The 17,590-nt window shown below is 42.0% G+C and overlaps 2 protein-coding genes across 2 annotated transcripts in view; both read right to left on the reverse strand.

Moving 5' to 3' along the window:
* Positions 1-526: 526 nt before the first annotated feature.
* ACTA1 (actin alpha 1, skeletal muscle) lies at positions 527-3,059 on the reverse strand. The gene is made up of 7 exons (XM_074818492.1): positions 2,770-3,059; positions 2,550-2,690; positions 2,088-2,412; positions 1,787-1,948; positions 1,373-1,564; positions 1,091-1,272; positions 527-944 (listed from the first exon to the last, which is right to left on the reverse strand). Exons 2-7 carry the CDS (start codon positions 2,676-2,678, stop codon positions 801-803), a joined length of 1,134 nt encoding a protein of 377 aa, XP_074674593.1. The 5' UTR covers positions 2,679-2,690; positions 2,770-3,059; the 3' UTR covers positions 527-800.
* Positions 3,060-7,122: 4,063 nt separating this feature from the next.
* NUP133 (nucleoporin 133) overlaps positions 7,123-17,590 on the reverse strand; it is a 36,849-nt gene continuing 26,381 nt past the window's right edge. Inside the window, exons 21-26 of the mRNA XM_074818491.1 lie at positions 16,437-16,572; positions 14,479-14,597; positions 12,915-12,995; positions 10,862-10,926; positions 8,420-8,508; positions 7,123-7,371 (exon numbers count right to left, since the gene is read on the reverse strand). Coding sequence (XP_074674592.1) covers positions 7,235-7,371; positions 8,420-8,508; positions 10,862-10,926; positions 12,915-12,995; positions 14,479-14,597; positions 16,437-16,572 — 627 coding nt within the window. The 3' untranslated portion in view covers positions 7,123-7,234. The remainder of the gene's footprint in view (positions 7,372-8,419; positions 8,509-10,861; positions 10,927-12,914; positions 12,996-14,478; positions 14,598-16,436; positions 16,573-17,590) is intronic.

Here is a 17,590-nt window from a genome sequence, read left to right on the forward strand (position 1 = left end):
AGGAAGTGGCCCTGGCTGCCCTCGGCCCCCCAGGGACAGCCGGCCCTGCAGGCGGGTTTCCCATAAGCGGAGTGGAAAGCTCTTTATTTAACCTGCAGCCGCCACCTGCCCTCAGCCCCAGCCTTGCCTCCATCCATCACGCCTTGGAGCTGCACAACCGTGCCAGGGCTACTTTTTTGGCAGGCTGAGCCAAATAAAACCCTTTGCAAGCCAAGGCTCCAGGTAACCCTTTCCCCCCCTTGGGTCTAGGAGGAGCACGCTGCAGAGCGGCAGGCCCCCCGCTTTGCACCGGCATGTTGCAACGCGCAGCCACCCCCCCCCCGGCTGCCCTCAGCCACGCCAAGCTGTCTGCAACCCCAGCAAGTCACACACAGCTGGCTCCTCCGGCTGCAGACCTGTCCCCTTCCCTGCCCTCCTCCTGCCTGGGGGGGTGCAGCCCCCCCACCCACCGCCCTCGCTGTTAGACAACACACCCTATGTCAGTGAGTGATGGAAGAACCCAAGGAAATGACGACAAACAACCACATTAGGGGTGTGACAGAATGACCGATGATTTAATGCTTCTTGAAGTTTTTTGTTTCCTTCCACAGGGCATTGGTTTTAAAAACAAACAAAACGAGGTAAAATAAATTAATTTATGTACACTTTACATACACTGTGTCACGTGGAGCTTTGGAGCAACAGTAACCAGAAATTGTTACAAAATAGAAAGTTACATGGCTGTTGCAGGTCCTCAGCAGCCTGCAACCTAGAAGGCTGTCATCCTGAGCATGGTTGGCAAAGTGATCATGTAAACATGTTTAGAAGCATTTACGGTGGACAATGGATGGGCCAGCTTCATCGTACTCCTGCTTTGTGATCCACATCTGCTGGAAGGTGGACAGGGAGGCCAGGATAGAGCCACCGATCCAGACAGAGTACTTGCGCTCAGGTGGGGCAATGATCTAGAAAAAGCCAAGAGAGCCGAGATCAGTAAACCAGCAACCGCTGCGGGGCGCAGGCACAGGGGCGCGCACGGCCCCGCGTGCTGTCTGCAAGAGGGCAAAAGAAGGCTGCTCCTGCACCTGCGTCCTTCACGTTCCAGCCTTACCTTGATCTTCATTGTGCTGGGGGCCAGGGCTGTGATCTCCTTTTGCATGCGGTCAGCAATACCTGGGTACATGGTGGTACCCCCAGACATGACGTTGTTGGCGTACAGGTCCTTCCTGATGTCAATGTCGCACTTCATGATGCTGTTGTAGGTGGTCTCATGGATCCCAGCGGACTCCATACCTGGGGGCAGGGAAGGGGAGAAAAGGAGGCACAAGTTAAGCCAAAGTGAGAGCTCTACGGGAGGACTCAGGGGAGGACAGAGGGAGGGGGGCACACACACCAATGAAGGAAGGCTGGAAGAGGGTTTCTGGGCAGCGGAAACGTTCGTTGCCAATGGTGATGACCTGCCCATCAGGCAGCTCGTAGCTCTTTTCAAGGGAGGAGGAAGAGGCAGCGGTGGCCATCTCGTTCTCAAAGTCCAGCGCCACATAGCACAGCTTCTCCTTAATGTCACGGACAATCTCGCGTTCAGCTGTCAGGGGAGAGTAAAGGCGTCAGTGATTGCAAAGGAGGAACAGGGAACGCTTGCATCTCCTCCATAGGTCTGCTGGGACTCCAGACCCCCAACCACACGCAAACTCCCAACAGGGAGAGCGCGCACGGGGCTTGCAGTGAGGCCAGAGGCTGCAGCATCCCTGGAGGTGCAAGGGTTGGAAGCGAGGGGGGACATTTTGGGGGAGGGAATAGTGCTTACCTGTGGTGACGAAGGAATAGCCACGCTCAGTCAGGATCTTCATCAGGTAGTCAGTGAGGTCCCGACCGGCCAGATCCAAGCGCATGATGGCATGGGGCAGGGCGTACCCTTCATAGATGGGGACGTTGTGTGTCACACCATCGCCGGAGTCCAGCACGATACCTGGGGAAGCAAGAAGCAGCCACCTGAGACGCAGCCCACAGAGGGCCCTGCCCCGCCGGGCAGAGCACTTGTCACTGTAGGGGACCAGTCCTGGGCGTCCTTGCTTGGGGAAAAGGGCCAGCGGGACACTTGCACTCACCAGTGGTACGGCCAGAGGCATACAGGGACAGCACAGCCTGGATGGCCACGTACATGGCAGGGACGTTGAAGGTCTCAAACATGATTTGGGTCATCTTTTCACGGTTGGCTTTGGGGTTAAGGGGGGCCTCAGTGAGGAGGGTGGGGTGCTCCTCAGGGGCGACACGCAGCTCATTGTAGAAGGTGTGGTGCCAGATCTTCTCCATGTCGTCCCAGTTTGTGATGATGCCATGTTCAATGGGGTACTTCAGGGTCAGGATACCTCTTTTGCTCTGGGCTTCATCTCCTACATAGGAGTCCTTCTGACCCATACCCACCATGACGCCCTACAGGGGAGGAAAGTGGGGGCTTAGCGACCTCTCCACGGGCAGCATCACAGGGCTCCCCAGCAGGCCGGGAGGCAGCAGGACCCCGCGACCGTGGCAGGGCTCGGGGGGAGGCTCGGAGGGGGACGACACCATACCTGGTGGCGTGGGCGGCCCACGATGGAGGGGAACACGGCCCTGGGGGCATCATCCCCGGCGAAGCCGGCCTTTACCAGGCCGGAGCCGTTGTCGCACACGAGCGCGGTGGTCTCGTCCTCGTCGCACATGGTGTCGGCTGTCTGCGGGGGCACAGGGGCGCGGGCTGAGCCTCACGGCTGGCCGGCTGCAGTGGGAGGAGGCGGCGGGGCCGGGGCTTACCTGGGCTGGCTGCGGGCTGCGCGCGTCGGGCCGCTGGCAGAGAGGCCTCCCGCTCCTCGCCGGGTAGGTCGTGGGCCGCCGCCGGCCGCCGAGCCTTTTATCGCGGCGGGCGGCGGCGGCGGCCGGCCCCCAGGAATGCGGTCCCGGCCGTCGCCATATTTGGGCGTCGGGCCCGGCGCGGCCCCGGCCCGGCGCTGCCCAAAGAAGGCGCTCCTGGCCGCGGCCCAGGTGAGCCGGGCCCGGCCGTATAAGGAGCGTCTGCCGGGCCCCCCCACCGCCACCGCCCGCGGCCGCGGCCGAAATAATCTCCCGGCACCGCCGGGCCCGTTAAGGGCAAAGCAGGTGGGGGCGGCCGCGGCGGCACCGCCGGGCCCAGGGCCGGGCCTACGGCCGGGCCTTGTCGTGGAGGCGGCCGGAGCGGGCCCGGGCCCGGCCCTGGGCCTGGGCCCACCGGGGCATGAGGGCGGGGCGGGCCGCGGCCCTGCCGGGCTCTCGGCAGGCCTGGGCAGGTGAGGGGCCTTCAGCTGCACGGCCGTGACTTCCCGCAGCCCCGAAGTTTGGGGCTGCGAAGGGAAATACGGGCCTGCTGGACCTGGCCTGTAGGTACAGGTGAGCGCCGGGGGGAGAAGGGGAGTGGTGGGAGAAGGCGAAGTGGAGAGGTAGATCTGTGGTTTGAACACACCACCACCCTACGGCGACAGCCTGTGTAAAAGCCACGGCTTTACACACCGAGTTAAGCCATGTATTTTCTCTTTGCTGTGATTTAAAAATGGAAAATAAACACAGGGGGTAACATCTGTTAGACAAACAGCTAAAGAGAAACCCGGTGAAGCATTAATCCTGGTGACTGTATGATCCCAGAAGCCTGACGTAGGCATGAATGCTGGTGCCATTACCGAGTACCCATTGCTGGCCGGTGAGGTCGGCCGGGCAACGGCATCCTGCAGCTATTGCTGCGGCTCACCCTTTCCAAAAGGGCCACAGCCTCATAGGCAAGTCATCTCTGACGAGCTGAAGATACTGGGCAAGTGAAGAGGAACAGTTCATCTCCTTCAGCTATGGATATTTAAGCAGAGATTCCACATGGGACACTTGGAAGATTTTATACAGAAATCCTGGTTACTGATGGAAAGAAGAGATAGTAACGCAAGCAGATTTGCAGCCCTGCCAATGAGTTGATGCACAGAATCATATCAACCTTCAAGACCTTCTCTGAAGGCACAACTGGCCAAGGGTAAATCCTTTTAAAATTTAGCAGAAGGGAGTCAGGAGAGGAGGAAGAAGAAATAGTAAGCCAGAAGCGCTCATGCTGTGAGGAGTCTCCTACAAGTGAAGGCATTTCTGCAGCTGATTTCTTCCACTGCAAGGCAGAGCAGATGGGTCGACAAAGAAGCAGACAACTTTTCTTCTTCTCTGTTTAATTTCTGCATCCTCCAGTTTGGCAGCGTTCCTCTTTACCTCTGGCAGCTCTCGATTTCATTCTGCTATAGATTTTCCCTGACAAGTTACTGTATTAAAATACGCTGGGGATAAAACATGCTATTCTCTCATACTGTTCTTCAACTTCTTGTATTCTTCAGTTGTCATCAACAACTGGCAGTACAAAAATCGGAAGCCTGAAAGCCCTTAAAGGCATCGCAGCCATCAAATCTATTCACAGAACTGTAACGCTCCGTTGTGGTTTCCAAAGTATGGACTGTTGTGTTGAATCAGAAATGAAATAACAGAAAGCCTAACCGCTGAAAGATAAACATTCCTAATCCTTCAATGAAACCTGATGCAAGCGTAAACCCACTCTAGCCCTTCCGTTTCTTTTAATTTTTTTCTCTGCCCCAATCTTGTTCTAGCAAAATGCCCAATGGCAATGTTAAATTCTTACAGTTCTGCGTAAAATATTGTTTTCCACAGGGAGGTCTGATACTTAACTGGACTCATGAAATGAATTTGGTTTTGGGCCCAAGTCAGAACACATTTGAAGTTAGTTTCCAGAAGAGAGCTGGGCACAAAGAAGAGCACTATCCATAACACGCAGCTTCCGAAATTGGTCACCAATGACAACTGATAAGCCCTCCTGCTACTCCGGTGGCAACAGAGAATAGAAATGTGGACATCCCATACTGTGTGTATTTTCCATTGCTGAGGAAACAACTATTTAAGAAGCAATGTATACTTCCTTATTCAAAAGGAGCTATTCATGCTCCTTAAGCCATTTTAACCAAAACCTGAATCTTTTTTGTTCCAAGTTCATTTGTTTTTGTTACACTTGGAGACAACCTAGAGCTCTGGCGTGACCTTTGACATGCAGTCGTAAATGAAGGCATCCTCCCTGTACAGTAACCTGAGACAGGATTTCTGCACCAGAACAGCTTATTGCATCATGAGGCAGAGGACGGAGAGGAGGAATAGCCCCAAATCCCAGCCTCTTCAAGCTTCCCAACAGAATAGTGAACCAGCTCAATATTCCTCGTACAAGAACATTAAACTTCAGTTTAGACATGGAAGTTATTTTAATGAGGTTTTATTTAAGTAAACTCACTGCCTGTAGCCTTCTGTTTTGGCAATAGTCGGATGGAAAGCCGTTGTACAAATGCCAAATGCCTCCCAACCCAGCAGTAGAATAAAACATTAGTTGCAAAGCCTACACGGCTGATCGTTTCCCGAGAACCTGGTGAATGCTTTTACACCAACCGGAATAAACCCACCCAGCAGAGAGGCCAGGTGCTCTCAAACAGATGGACAGCTAAGGGTGGACAGAAACGCCTGCTCCTGGAGCAAGCTTTCCAGGGCTTCCCCTGCCGCTCCCGACAGAATACAGGTGGTCGACAGTCTAGGAAGGGATGAGATATCCCCAAAGTCGTTTATTAGACAGTCAGTTAGAGATTCTTCAAGCAAAATTTAAGAATCTAATAAAAATTTCAGGTAGAATGTATTTCAGCAGATGGCGGCAATCATTTGTTAGATTATTCCCTTTCTCCCAAAATGTTATCAATAATGTGAAACCACCTTTAAAGTGCCATTTTAGCAAGCATGTGGAATTCTTCTAAGGCTTTAAACAACCCACTCCACTCCTTTGCAGCCACAGCTGGGAGTTACACCGGCACTTTTCTCTCAGCCATGCACGGCTGCCGAAGAGCAAAGTTCGCTTCTCAGAACAATCTTAGAAGATGACTGCTAGTGCATTTCTTTCCCATATTAGTTAGAACCTCTCTAGATAAATCTATTCTTCCAAACATGTTCAGACTCTCAGCCCAGCTTACTGTATTAGTACAGGGAGCAGGGGAAGCCACGGAAGGGGAGCTGTGCTTTTAAAACTAGAAACTGGATTCTCTTCAACCAATTTAACTTCTGACCTTCTCAGCTGTTGGATCAAGTTGTTGCAGCAGGCATCGAGCCAGACAAGTAAAACATAAGGGCACGCAAGTTGCTCTGCATTCACTCTCTGGCTGGCGAGCTACTTGCAAAAGAAAGGTGCAGCATGTCAGACTGAAGTAACTTTTATTTAAAGATTAAAATCTGCTGCCAATCAATAATTACAAGTGAAAAGATAAGTGGATTATTTCTTAATTCCCATGTCAGAGATCACTAATTGGGACAGCAGGGGTAGAAAAAAAATAAATTAGTAGCATCAGCTAGTAAGGAAGATCAAGTAAGGAAGCTCGTGCTGGACTCCCACACTTTCATAACTGTTTTCTAGGTTCAAGCAGTTGCTGTGAATGACTGCATGGTGAGCCCTTAATTTCATTTTTACATGTGTTCTAGAAATCTGGATGTAACTTAAATGAAAGTTAAATAGATAAAATATGAAAATGTTTTGAGTAAGTTTAATCTACAGATATAAACTGAAAAAAAGGGTGTATTTACTGGACCAGGGGACTTTGAATGAGAACTGTGCTTTATTCCTTTCTGTCACAGACAAGCTGAGTGACCAGTGACAACCCAGTTATCTGTTTTGTGCCAGTAATCTTTAATGCAGAATTGAAATGACTTGGTTTCTACAGCAAAAAGTGTTGTACAAAGAAAGAGTAGAGTTATCTTATAGAATAATAATTTGTCTCTTAAGTAAGCAACAGAGTCACCCAGCATTCATGCTTTCAGTATGTTCTCTGAACTGAAACCACAGCCCCAGTGAGGTGAGAGCAAAAGTTTCCACCTTCTGCACTGGGTCCCACATTTCAGTGTGTGTGTGTCTGTATCTGAGCCACAGGCAGGACTCATGCTAATGAAGATATAAAAGGAAACAACAAGTTTAGGAAAGGCACAGAAAACAAAACCATTATTCTTCTTTTGCCTGAAAACACACCCCTGCCTCCCCTGACTAAAGCATCAATGTCTATAAATGTAAGACCAAGTATATTACTCATATAAATTTTATTACAAAGTTTTAGCAAAAAACCAAACAGAATGTAAAAACGTATACATGAATTTAACAGTTCTTTAGAAAAAATATTTTAAAAAATAGCGAGAATCATGCTTGTCCCTGAACATAGAGTTCATAGTTTGCCTTTAACACAAATTCGAAGTAAGCGTTATATTTCAGGTTGCCAAGTTCGTTCGCTTGCAGCAAGTCCTTCACCTCCGGTAAATATTCACTTAACTGAACTCCTACAACACAAAACCTTTTATTACAGCACTGATAAAAGTACTTTGCATTAGCAGTTAAGATCATTTTTAAGTAAACACCTGTGCCTGCCTCAGAGTTAAATTACTCTTTTGGAATCGAGAAGATCTAATTCTATTATACATGTCAAAAAATACAATAAAGCTCAAGTAGCCTGTAAAACTGAGCTTTAAAAAAAAAAAATTCCTACTCAAACAGAGCTTCTCAGTGAATTTATGATTAAACCTAAAATCCTTAAACCTAAAATCCAAGTCTTCACATAACATGTCACCAAATTAAAAGAAATTTAAAAAAAGAGAAAATAAAGATCAGTCATGTAATAAATACTTATATCACCAGTTGCAACATTTTATAAGATTCTCACACCACAGACTGAAAAGAAAAGAAATTGACAGGATTGAACACACAAAACTAGAACCGTTCTGAAGAACTTAATTTTTGTATTTTTGACATGGAACTTTCTCTGTTCTGAAAAAAGTTCATACGCAGTAATATTTAAAACAGACTCTGACTCTGAACTGCTTCCATCCCTTCCCATCCCCAGCTGTAACTTCCATGGCCAGAACTTTAACTTTAACACGGTCAGCTTTAACTTGGGGGGTTTCATTATTTTTTTGGCTTTTGGGGAGGGAAAACAAAACCAAAAACCACACAAGATAAAATAGATTAAGATTTTCTGAATGACAGAGTTATTAATCCCTTATCTTACAGAAGATATGTATTTAACTCCAGAAGACACATTTTACTGTACAGCAAGGAACTGCTAAAAATCTGACAGCTGCCCTACTGGAGCAAATAATTTGAGGGCACTCAGATCATGACCAAGAAATCTGCTCATCTCTTATCCCCGCAACATTTTATAGCTAGAATTAGCTCCATATGATTGTAACTATCTAGTGGAATGCATATGGAAGTTTTTATTACTCCGAGAATTTATTAACGCTACTTCTTATTTATTACGGTTCATCTTTAGCAGCTTTTGAAACAACTAAACAGTTTCAAGAAGTTCAATTATATTTAAGCACACTTTACCTTCTTTCAACAGTTTTTGTAATATCTTCACAAATATACTATCCTTAGATGCTTCAATTGGATCATCTTTACCATCTGAACTGGACCATCTGCAAGTAAAAGAATAATTTGTGGAAATAATTGCACAGATGAAATCAAATGAAAACTAACAAAAAATACGCAGGAAATTTGATAAATTATCAAAGGTGATTAATACATGTTCACACATAAGTGTTATGTGCTTGGCTACAGCTCAAAGCAAGAGGTTTTTCCTACCCTGGGTTACTTATTTGTTATGCCAAGAGTAAAGCTGCAATAAAATTGCAGTGCTATAATGTAGTCTAGTTAGGAGGACAATAGAAATGCTTCCTGTCTTCTAAACTATAGAATAACACATTATTTCTTTGATAAAATAAAAAATATTATCTATCAAGATAAGAATTTCCTATTCTCAGTAATTATATTTTACAATTGAGATGATGAAAGTATAGATTTATTTTCTAATAGAATAGAGCAAGAGCAGCAATTTGCTAACTATTTGAAAAAAACAAAACAAGCAAACACCAAGAAAAGGAAGGAGGAGGATAAAAACGGTAAAATCTAAGTTGCAGGCCTGTAACAGCAAACACAGACACAGAACAAATACAGTTTGTCTCATTTGTGATTAAATGTGAAAGTGAAGACTCATGAATGCAAGTCTCATCTGTGATGATAAAAGCCCAAACAGATTTTTCTAAGAGAAAGAGATTTTAAATGACATTTTTTCATCCTTGCAGAGCTTTACAGGTAGCAGTTTTAAGCCAACACCAACCTAACTTCTTTTGCTGTGGTTGTAACCTTTCAGTTGTTAAAATTTCTGTCCCATATGTTAAAACTGCCAGACAAAACCAGTTCTCCTATCACTCCTTAAACCAACATGAACCTCCTTGGGCCAATGGATCTGGACCTGGCTCCCAGAGAAGCTATTACTTCACTGAAACCATGATTTTACCCTGGATGTCACTTAAAACTCCCAAACTTCTAGGATTTCATCTTTAATTCTACTGGGAAGAATGTGAGGGAAGGAAAGCGAAGGGGGATTTGAGAAAACAAATCGCTCTTCAGCACAGAGGAGGATAGTGAGGACCCTACCAGAAGGTCAGGAGCATGCTCAGCAAGGCTCTCCATTCTACCCAAGAACCTTACCACCATTTGTAGCTATTAAGCCAGAAAACCGATGCCATGCTTAAAAGCAGGTACTGTAACGTGTCAAATGCTTACTTCTGCACACAGATGAAAGTTAACACTACCTCTTTTGAAATAGCGATCAACCTCTTTGTAAGCCTTTGTGAACCTTGCTGGACTGGAAACTCAACTGGGACATCAAGTTTTCTAAACACTATTCAGTGCCAAAGTGATCTCAAATTGCATCTGGTTAGCTAGCTGAGTGGGCAAAAGCTTGACAGCATTATGTATGATTTGAATGGTTTAAATATTATGTCCAAAACTCTTTCAGCCCAGGGTAGACAGGACAAACCAGTTACTGGACTTATACCATGTAGGAGTTCTGGATTCTTCTGTCTTGAAAATAATAGGAAAGGAAGAAAGCACTTGGAATAGTGTGAACCTGTTTCTGCATATTATTTGTGTCATATGTGACAATAACTTTGTCATGCAACTAGGAATTTATTTTCTACAGACCAGTGTCCTCTGGAATCTATCCTATGCAAAAGCACGAATCCAAATGCTGCTTATTTCCATTTTAATCACAAATGGAACATGCATTTGGAACGTATTCCATCCTCATCTTTTCTTCCTTAGGTCCTCTTGGAACATGGATGAGAGCTGGAAAATTGGATAAATTCTGAAAATTACAAAGGGAGGAAATGCCATTTGACTTATTTAACCTGGGAGAGAACAGTAACCCTGCTTGATGAGGAGATTCTTCTGACCAGTCGGGATTCAGCCTGTATTTGGTGTTGAACATCTGTAAGAGTGGCTCTTTTAAGCAGTATTTAAAGCTTTCATTGCACTTACAGTCAAGAATGCAGCTTTAACTCAAAAAGGTCATGAACTTGTCAGTATGGTTCAATGGCCAAAAAAATAAGTGAAATAAAAGTTTGCAGGAATGACCTCTGCACATGTTGCTCTTAAAAAGCTTCTATCTTGAGATGCCTCAAAGGAAAAAAAAAAAGCTTTTACCTTAGCAAAGGGCTCAAGAATGAAAGCTGCATGGTTACATTTCTGTCTCAGGTGCTGAGAATGCACAGCAGGGTTGCCAATGAGCTAAGCGAACAAAGTACCACAGATTTTTTTTTTGTTGGGATTTCACTTTACAAATAAAAAGACACATTCAGATCACATACTTCATCCTTTACTGACCTTATACTATGAAATGCAATCTTTTCAGTGAGCTAGAGAATATGTAATTCTGGAAAAGCTGTCACAAATACTCCCAGTAATTGGTATTTATATTGGACTTACCCATCTCTTTGGAGAGCCTTACAGAGAATTTTAAGTTTAAGATCATTTACATCCACTTCCTCTTCCTTCATTTCATACAAGGAGAAAAAGACAGGCAAGTTAAAGGTTTTTTTCTTTTTAAGTAATCACTCAGATTATACCAATGAATTAGATTCTTCAGTTACTGAACACTGTTTTTAACACATGCTATTTTAACTGATGACCTGATCAGACTGTTGAAACACCAAAGACTCTTCATCTCCATTTGAAAACATCGCTCAGACTTCCTACATTGCCACACGACTACTGAAGACCGACTACCTCAATTTGAAAAAGGGCATGTTTTAAAGCACGTGAACAAATACCCATCTGTAGAACACTGCATTCTAGCAAGTTTTATTTTAAGATGTGCTAAATGGTGACTGAAGGCAAGGCTCTTTTTTCAGCATGACCAAGCTAACTAGCAGGCATTAGTGTCCACAGTAGGATGTATGTTTTATGATTAGTAAATGTCTTCAAAGATACACATTTGTCTTGGAAAGGGCAGTCCCTTCATTGCACAGAAACTTTGAGATTAATTGGTGTCAGAGCCCCTTTTAAAGTATAATGTCAGAAAAAAAGACCATATATTTTTTCCACCTCTCAATGTCCCAAAGCACCACACCTACCTCAAATTCCCCTCATAAGAGGTAACAGAAAACCATGAACCCTTGAATTTAGCCTGGAAGCAAGAGGATGGGTCTTGACTTTACACTTGCTTTTGCCAGGGAAAAGCAGGGAAAACTAGGGAACTAGTTTTTAGATTCTAGTCTAAGCCACCATCTCTAATTTGTGCTGAATAGCTCTACTGAAGTTGTTAGAGGCTCAAATATCTGAGCAAAAAATAATTAGAACTCTCATGTTTTTAGAGTGACATTTTATTTAGATGTAAAAAACCAATAGTTATCTCAGTGTTCATGAATTGTGGTGACAAAATTTAAGAGGAAAACTAATTTAAGAGAGAACCAAATGAGTTCACTCAAGTTTATTTGACTGCAAAATATTATTTGGACTATTTATGTTGTCAAAATGAAGGGGAAAGTTAGAAGAAAAGCACTGATTTTTTTTTTTAAACTGAAGAGAACTAACTCAGAGTAACATGCTACTCTAGTAATACTCTTTCATCAGTACACAAAATATAATATAGTACTAAACACAGGACAAGGAAACATATTCATATGTAAAGCAAAAAACCCACTGGTTATTAACAGTAAAGAAACGTTATTCAAAAGAAAATTTGATAAAAGAAATGCAAAACCAATTTAAAATCAATTTAAGTTTTAAAAACATTTTTATTATAAATATTTTTATAATTATCAAACCAAAGTTATTGAAGACCAAAGTGGCACAATGGTGTTTACAAAGCACTATTACAGTGAGGATTTTAACTTGGAGCCCTACCCAGACTAGCAGGAATTGGAATAATCAGAAAAGAGCTCTCATTTTCAATTGGTAAGGAACACTTTCACTAAAAAATACAACTTTAGCTTTTTAGCAAAGACTGTTGATAATTCAGGTCTGATACACCTCAGAAGTTAAGTTTATTCATGATTAGTGGAAAGTTACTCCTGACAAGATACTAGATCATACAACGAGATGCACTGAGAAAGCAGACAGCAAATCTGTGGTCCAATGTTATTTACATGTTAAAAAGCTGGACACTATCCCACATTATCTCATGACAATCAGAGAAACTGCCAATAGGGAAGCAGCAAGAACTAAACTACTGAAAACAGATGATCTTTGTCCTGTTTGGAGAAAGCCTGTAGAGAAGCAAGGCTCTAAAAAAGAAACTCTAGACTATAAATGGGAAGTGAAAATGAGGAGTGTCATTTTTCTTAAATGATCTAAACCACATTTGGCATTAAGTCTCCAGTGACTTAAAAACAAACTGAAAAAAGACATCAGGGGTTATTTTTAATTACTGTACAGTAAGCTAGTATGTTAACTAACTACAGATACACCATCCTAGCTGAAATAATAAAAAAAAATTAAAAAGTCTCTGGGTTAGAAATCCATCAAAAACTTTTCCTACCTCATCAATATACTCCAGCAGATCAAGTGCCTTCTTGAAGTCATACTCATTGGCCCTTCTGTTCTCATCACATATGTACATCTATGATACAAGAGATTAACGTAGAGAATTATTTTTAGCCTACAAACTAATGTAACTGATATCATGGACAACTCGTTGTGGGAAGACCACCATGTATTTTCCACTTACATGACCTTCTCATGAAAATATGTCTTGATTCAACTGCAAGTATTTTTATAGCAAGGAATATACTTAAGGTTTTAGAGCAGCATTCCACCTACATGACAATGGTCTGTGGACAAATGATATTGGATATAAGGCTGCTAGGTTTCAAATTTAAATGCCATTTAAGGCTGTAACATTCCTGGACTATTGTAGCCAGAGCTCAGCTCCACAAATAAGTTCTCAGAATTATTTTGGTAATTAAGCTCAAAGCAGTACTTAAGCAGACATACTGCCTTTCACCTTTTAAAACCAGGCAAGTTAGCTATCAATATTTCATTCCCCCAACAAAATTCTAAATTAGTACTTCAAAGGAAAACTAACATTAACGCTCTTTTTATTTACACTTTCCAAGTTTCATTCTCGCATTGCAAGTAGTAAGTTTGAACATTGGTTTGACAATAGAGAGAATTCAGAAGGAAAACTGTCATGGTGCCAGCGCTTGCCAAGTTATATGAGTGACACTTCCTACTCTTCCCTAATCCCACTGATAGCCTCACTTAAAGATACAGGTAATGACTTCAGAATCTACTATTAGCGTTGTTCTAAGAAAATCAGGATAATGAAAATAAGCACACTATCAGCTTTTGATTTTCTACAGCATTACAGAAAAGGAGCTGCCAAATTGACACCCAGACAGGACCTGATTTGTTTTACAATGTATCGTTGTTACTCATTTAATGCTTTGTGTTCATCACTGGATGGTAAAAATATGCTCCCAACAAGGCAGAAATGGTAAGGCTAATGGTTCCTGGCTACCACCAGAAAGGGGTGTGGGAAAAGGAGTCAGCACTATTAATGATCCCAGCACTGGAGCAGTTCATGTTTTTGTTTCAGTACAGGCTGGATTTTTGATTTTTGAAAAACAAAAAAAAAGCAGAAAGCCTTCAGGTGCCTCTTTGCAACAGGTGACCAAAAGTGTCGTCCTGCTTCTAGTTTTTGGTTGCAGCATCATTCTCCACTAAAGTCGAATTTTATTCCTTCTGCCTTCCAAGTTCTGCCCTACTGAGAATGTAACAGAAGGTAAAAATTGTCTCATATCCAAAAACTGGCTTAGACCAGTAAATCGACTTCTGGCACTGATTTGATTTGCTTTTTCTCCTAGCAGCACTCTAAAAGTACATATTCAACCAGAAGAAAGTTGAATTAAAACCAGCATTCTGACATTTCGTGCTGGTGGAAACTAAGCAACGATAAACCAACTCATGTATCAGATCTTTAGGTGCTTAGCAAGTCATATAAGGGATGAAGACAACTGTGATCTTCTCATTCATTTTATCACACAGAGGCAGAAAACATAGGAACGTGCAACTGTGCAATGAAGAAAACAAGAGATACTTACATCAATGAGCTGAGATGCCGACAACACTGGCATATCATTGAGGTTCAACTGTTTCTCTGCCAGTAATTGTTCAGGAAGTGTCTCCTGATGTAACAGAAAGCGTTCCTGCTCCGATATTTCTTGTAGTCATTTAAGGATATGAATGTTTCATGTTATTAAATTGTAATAATAAATTCCAAGTCACAGTATTATTTGGGTCTACAAGTGTTTGTTATGAAGCATTCTACTTGGACACTCATCTATGTTCCTGAAGCACTGAAATACTTCCACTTCAGTATCGTCATCCTGGTGAACTACTTCTTACTTTCCACTCAGGTTCCCAGTGTAATGCAGACTGATAACTTTTTTCTCAAAACCACAAAATGAATACATAGGATTGAAGGGAAGCTGTTGCACTATGCAGTAAAGTAAGGTGGTTGCAATTTTTAAGAGCTACCTTTTGGCTGAAGACCTGTGCCATGGACCTGCTCCATCTCATGAATTACTGGTTTTTTGATTGTTTTATTTTCCAGTATGATCTTCTTCAGGCTTAGAAACTTATTAGGCTGAAACAATCCAAATGGACTAATTTCAGCCACACTATGTGAACCCTGCCCTTCCTGCCCAGTTCCAGTGCATGGTAGAAAGGGGAAAATAATTCTAATGAGCATTTTATCTGTTTAAATGGATAAACAAAATGTGGCAGAAATAATTATTCTTTATCAATAGGAAAGTGATACACAAAGAGTGTATGTTTTAAAAGCTATGTCATGTATCATATAGGAAGGAACATGTAGCAGAGTAAAGTCCAGACCAAATTTTGAGAGTCCATTAGTCTATTGATATAAAGCTTTGATTTCCTCATTTTTCTACGGTTTTCCTATTTAAAGATGAGATTTTTCACATCAGCATAGGTTTCTTTTTTCCCACAGCGGTGGGAAAAACAAATTTAAACTTTTAAGATTTCATGCCACGTTTTACAATTTAAAAGGCAGATAATATAGTATTATTACAACCTAAAAATAATTTGTAAAGCTTACTTCGTTATCATAATTATCCCTGGGCTTTTTCAACCAACAGGATTTCTTTTAAGAATGGTACATAACATACATGGATAAATATGCAGTTAACAGAAGCAAGCTTGAGTAGTAATATTTTTTTGGAGCAATATTTCAAAGCTTCCCCCTGGTGGCCAGTATCAGCTTAACCCTTAGCATAGAACAGCTTTTTCACAAACTCACAGCACCAGTGCTGCATAAAGAGTATTAGGAAAAGGGTATTTTCCAAAGTGACAGTAACGACAGAGCAGTGGAACCATTGCATTTGGTAATGAAGCACAATAGGTATTCCTACTTTTCCTCTTAACACCCTTCAGTTAGAGCATAATTAAACACTGTCACTGTAACCTTTCTAGATACAGAGAAAGTAAGAATGCTGAAAAAGCACTTCTTGATCACAATTTGCAGGTACATCATTACAATACAAAATAGTTACTGGATTTCTTTGCACAGCCTAAGAGGACTTGAGAAGAACTCAGAATTGAGAGCTATTCAACAAACAGGTTTTAAGAAATAAGATCTTTTTTACCTTACATCTGAAATATAAAATGCAGCTTCATGAAAACACATTCAGTGTGAATGGTTTACAAGTTTCAGCCACTTCAGAACTGCCTAATGACTTCTCAAAATACTGTGAAGCTTGTTATTTATGCCAGTATTTTGCATATTATTAGAAAAGTGGAAAGGTACAATTTTCCCATGCTCATAGTCCTAACTCAGAGGTGAAAGTGAATACTGAGGTTACTGCCTTATGCTGTCTTCCTTACCCTTCCTGCAATGAGCAAAATCATCAGTCCGTTTATCCTTACCACATTAAGTTAGAGTCCTCAACCTAACACATTAACAATCTGAAAAATTAACGTGATTCTAATTCAATAACTTCATTAGTTTATTCTTCACTTTGCTGTTTTCATTTCTTACCTTCTATTTTCTCTTGCAGTATGTCTTCTGAGAAGTCAGATGCCAGTGCAGCTAATTTGCTCAAGCCAAGAAGTGTTTTTTTCTTTGCAAAATACCGGGTCTCCGTATTTGCCAAAGTCTGCAATGTTCTGTGAGCCTGAAGTTAATAAAGATGTTAGAAATCAGTTTTGTAAGTTAACATCAAGTTAACAGGTAAGGATTTAATCTGAACTGCTGTCTCACAGCTATTTATTGTTTGTAATACTATAACCCTTATTTTTAAAAGTCATACAACTTGCACATTAAAACTGCATTACACTCTTCAGGAAGAGACACAGATCTCTACTCCAATTATATGTATAAAAAAAAAAATCTTTTCGGTACTAATCAAGAAAAACTATCTTATGATCAAAGGATAAATTGCAACTTCACATATTATATCTCTGGGATCCTATTCAAGGCTTCACAATAAAAGCCAGGCAAATATGCTTTGATAGAACAATTTCACATGCAGACTAATTTGTTAATTCAGGAATTTGAAAAAACAGAATTATATGTAAAACTGCTGCAGTAACCAAGCATATAGACAAGAATTTATTTGTCTATCAGACAAAGGAACATAAAGTTTCTGAGCACTTACTCAGAAACAAACTATCCAGGCTGAATTAGCTGTATATTTTAGAATCCTTGCCCCCTCTTCACAGTGCTTTGCTATAACAGAGAAAACCTCAGTCGACACATACAGAATATTACAATATTCTCAGGGTGGGGTTTGTTTTGGTTTTTTTTTGTTTGGGTTTTTTTTTAAGGGGCATACAGTATTATCAACCTATAATTTGCAGCAGGATAAACATTTCCATGCTCTGTATGCTTAATAAATGTGCACATGGATTGAAAGAAGCCATTTTTGTTTAGAAATAGTTTATCTACTAAAGTGAAATACATTCATAAGTGTAGCAGAAGGAAGGAAAGACTGACCAGCAGGAAGTGGGGAAAGATAACTGGGCAGTATACAAGGCAACAAAGGATCAAGTTTAAAAACATCACATTAATCTATGCACATGTTTGCTACTAAAAAACCCCAAATTTTTAAACTATTCGTGTAAATGATTAAAATAATCAATACCTTTTTTACTTTTGTGATACTTCCAAATTCCTTTGCTTTAAATAGTTAG

Source organism: Strix aluco, chromosome 3 (assembly GCF_031877795.1).
Source record: "Strix aluco isolate bStrAlu1 chromosome 3, bStrAlu1.hap1, whole genome shotgun sequence".
Taxonomy (NCBI): Eukaryota; Metazoa; Chordata; class Aves; order Strigiformes; family Strigidae; genus Strix; species Strix aluco.

Excerpts from the sequence above, each read along its gene's own strand:
- ACTA1 (XM_074818492.1), bottom strand. The coding sequence starts at position 2,678 with ATGTGCGACGAGGACGAGACCACCGCGCTCGTGTGCGACAACGGCTCC. Across the intron at positions 2,413-2,549 it reads TGGGCCGCCCACGCCACCAG|GGCGTCATGGTGGGTATGGG; the intron begins GTATGGTGTCGT and ends CCTCCCCTGTAG. Across the intron at positions 1,273-1,372 it reads CTTCCAGCCTTCCTTCATTG|GTATGGAGTCCGCTGGGATC; the intron begins GTGTGTGTGCCC and ends CCCTGCCCCCAG.